The sequence below is a fragment of the Bison bison genome, unplaced genomic scaffold (assembly GCF_000754665.1).
Source record: "Bison bison bison isolate TAMUID 2011002044 unplaced genomic scaffold, Bison_UMD1.0 scf7180017864142, whole genome shotgun sequence".
Lineage (NCBI taxonomy): Eukaryota > Metazoa > Chordata > Mammalia > Artiodactyla > Bovidae > Bison > Bison bison.
The window spans coordinates 1,017,548-1,020,927 of NW_011494714.1; the positions used below are offsets into that span (position 1 = coordinate 1,017,548).

At 52.3% G+C, this 3,380-nt stretch overlaps 1 protein-coding gene across 4 annotated transcripts in view; it reads left to right on the plus strand.

Moving 5' to 3' along the window:
• The window catches only part of DAPK2 (death-associated protein kinase 2), a 142,686-nt gene that overhangs the window by 123,111 nt on the left and 16,195 nt on the right, over positions 1-3,380 (plus strand). For 2 of the 4 annotated variants that reach the window (XM_010840209.1, XM_010840210.1), the window contains exons 8-10: positions 488-640; positions 1,670-1,715; positions 3,316-3,374. In XM_010840209.1, coding sequence (XP_010838511.1) covers positions 488-640; positions 1,670-1,715; positions 3,316-3,374 — 258 coding nt within the window. The remainder of the gene's footprint in view (positions 1-487; positions 641-1,669; positions 1,716-3,315; positions 3,375-3,380) is intronic. The other 2 variants (XM_010840211.1, XM_010840212.1) reach the window with 1 other exon arrangement.

Here is a 3,380-nt window from a genome sequence, read left to right on the forward strand (position 1 = left end):
TCGGCCCTCTAGCCCCTAATGGCTCATCTACAGCCACACTTGTCAGGCTTTGCTCAGGATGCTTGTTAGCCTAGAAGACCTTCCATCTCCTTCTCTGACTGCTGACAACCTCTTCAGGACAAAACTGATGCAAATGTCAGCTCTTCCATGAGGCCAGCACTGGGCCTCCCCTCTGTCCTGTGTTCCTCCAGCCCTTTGTCTGTTCTTTATTTTATTCTGTGTTCTTCTGGAAATTTATGAAGAGCCAGGTCTCTCTTTCTCTCCCCTCCTCTTTCAAGTCCCTTGAAGACACAGTTCTCTCTTTCAGGTCCTTAGTAGGGACTCCATTAAGTGTATTGAATTGGACTCGTTTGAAAACCCGTTGACTGCCCCCCGCAAAGGATTGTGGGGAGCCTCCCATCCCCGTGCAGAATCCAGGTCCCTGAGTCCATCACCCCCACTTCCGTCTCCTTTCCTACAGTCACATATTCCCTCTCTGTGTGCCCAGCCTTAGTGGAGCATCCCCTTTCCTGGGAGACACGAAGCAGGAAACGCTGGCAAATATCACAGCAGTGAGTTACGACTTTGACGAGGAATTCTTCAGCCAGACCAGCGAGCTGGCCAAGGACTTCATTCGGAAGCTTCTGGTTAAAGAGACCCGGTAAGAGGACAAAGAAGAGAAGGGCACTGGCCTCGCAGGTCCTGACTCTCTCCTGCCACTTCTCTCACAGGCATGCCAGCCGTGCCTGCTTTGCCACAGGCTGTCATCAACCATTGCAGTGTAATCTGGGCAGGTGCTGAGGAGTGTGAACTGGCCAGGACTTGGCTTTCATCTTGTTTACTCAAGTCTTTCTCTTTTCTTTTCCTCCTGAAATGCAAATAACCATGTGTGTGTGTGTGTGTGTGTGTGTACGTAAGTCAGCCTGGATTTTTTTTAGAGCTCTTTATTTTTTGCAGTTTGTCTCAAAGGTACCTGGAAGTAGAATTCTTTAAAGGAAAGGGGCAGGGTTTTCAAGACGATTCAGGATGGGAGTGGGGAGGGTGTCCAGCCCAGAGGGGTCAGAACAGCGGGAACATAGGAGACCTGCTAATCCCACCCCTTCCTCAGGGCTCAGGGTAAGCCCCATGCATGTGTGATCAAAGGAGATGGGCAGGGAGTTGGAGGGTGCTGGCTGCCCAGAGGATGGATGAGCTGAGGCGGGGTAAGTCCTCACATTCTGGAAGGCCATGTCCTCTTGATCCCATAGACTTCAGAGAGACATAGAGTGGGGTCCTCTAAAGTGCAGTGCCTGGTTTCGCTGTTGAAGGGCAATGGTAGGAGGGATTGCCCCACCTGGGTACAGAGCAGGGAAGGGCCGAGAAGAGATCTGGAAGGCAAACAGAAAAAGAGACGAAAGTTTTCACAACGGAGAGCATTTAGGACTCTCCAATAGTGTGGGGTTGGGCCCTGCAACCCTGGGACCAAAAATGAGGGTTTATATAAGGTCGTTCTATTGGGAGGTCTGCCTGGACTGCTTTCTCTAGTATGCAGGAGTTGTAGCCAGTCCCCCATCCACCTCTGCGTTCCTTATGATTCTAGTTTGATGGCAGTGGTTGAAGGATGCCAAAAAGCAGGTCTGAGAAGAGTGAGAATGGAGACTGCTGCTCTCAGCTTCTCATGGATCATCACTGTTTTCTGATCTTCATTTAGGAAGCGGCTCACGATCCAAGAGGCTCTCAGACACCCCTGGATCATGGTAAGCGCATGGTGACGAGTTTCAGCAAGCAGGTTCCTGCTCTGTCGCCAGGGATGCCTGGGCCAGATGCGGGGGCCCTGTGACAAGGCCTTTGCTTGAAACACTGACCCCTAAGCACAGATGAAAGCTAGTTGGGGGTCTCCAAGGGTCTGGGCTTGTTCAAATAGGTCTGCAAGTTTAAGTTTCTATGTCATATGTTCAGGTGACTTATGAAAAGAAACTTTCACAAACCTCAGTTGAAATCTTTGCTCTTTGGGCCATCTTAAAAACTGTTCTTTGTCTCAAGACACGTGTGCGTGCTAAGTTGCTTCAATTGTGTCCAACTCTTTGCAACCTCATGGACTGTAGCCTGCCAGGCTTCTCTGCCCATGGGATTCTCCAGGCATGAAAACTGGAGTGGGTTGCCATGCCCTCCTCCAGGGGATTTCCTGACCCAGAGATAGAACCTGTGTCTGTTACATCTCCTGCATTGGCAGAGGGGTTCTGTACCACTAGCGCCACCTGGGAAGCCCCTGTCAGAAGACACGTCACAGTTATTCTCAAAAAAGAAAACAGGACTCCTTGGCTATAGAGAGAGATCAGTGACAGTTGAAAACCTCAGATTTGTTACCAGGGCTCCTTGTTTCTGACTTTAAAAGCTCTGAGTTAAGGATGACTCAAACCAGGTCAGTGGTTTCCTTAGGCACCTGGCAACCTCAGAGAATGGGCCGCCCAGCTGGAGGCCTGCTGGGGGAGAGGCAGCCACCCCTCAGGGCAGTTCTGTTCTCTCTGGGGAGGGTGGAGGCACAAAGGTGACTTCCTGCCTAACCCAGTTTGTAACTGGGCTTCTGGCTGCTGGGTGTTCAGAGAGCCTGGCAGTCTGGTCTCAGTGAAGTGCATGCGATAAGCACTTTGGTAGGATGGGAATCAGGGGAGTGGGACTCTGACCCTTATTCTGCTGATGGATGAGATGTGCCCCTCCAGGAATGTCAGCAGACCTTCCTTTCACTGGAATTGTTAAGTGGGAGAGCTGGTGAGGGTGATCTGAGGGTTGCAGATGAGAACGGGCAGAGGTTCACAGGAGATGGGAGAGCAGAGAGGGCCGGAGTACCCTGGAGAAGGCCGGGTTCATTGACTCAGTGAAGGATGGGGAAGGCTGAGTTTGAGTGCAGAACTCTAGGTTTGAGTGCAGAGCTGGGAAGTCTGGTGGGCTGCCTCCTTGCTCAGCATGCTGAGTGTTGTTGAGGCCCACGGAGCCCACAGGCCCTGATGGAGAGAAGCCCCAGTTTCCCCCATCAGCCATGGCCTTGTGCGCTTCCTCTCTGGAGTGGATGCTTGCAGAATCCTGGCTGTAGCCTGCTTGTTTGTGCGAGCACCCTTAAATGCTATGCATGCAGAGACCCTCTCTAATGACCGTGAACCACCCTGCCCGGAAATGCGTGTGCAGGCAGCACCCTGTCCTCCTCGATTTTTCTGATGGTCTGTGGGGGTGCTTATCCCACCCTGGTCCTCCCATGGCCTGGCGCATGCGGTGAATGCAGAGGCGGCTGGAGTGCCTTCCGCCTGCACCTTGGAGCAGACATCAAATTAACTCTGGCCCTTCTGTCTAAACACCCACCAGTCCAAAGGAGAGATCAGAGCCCCAGAACAGCACAAGGCAGAGCCCAACCAGCTGAAGACCAAGCG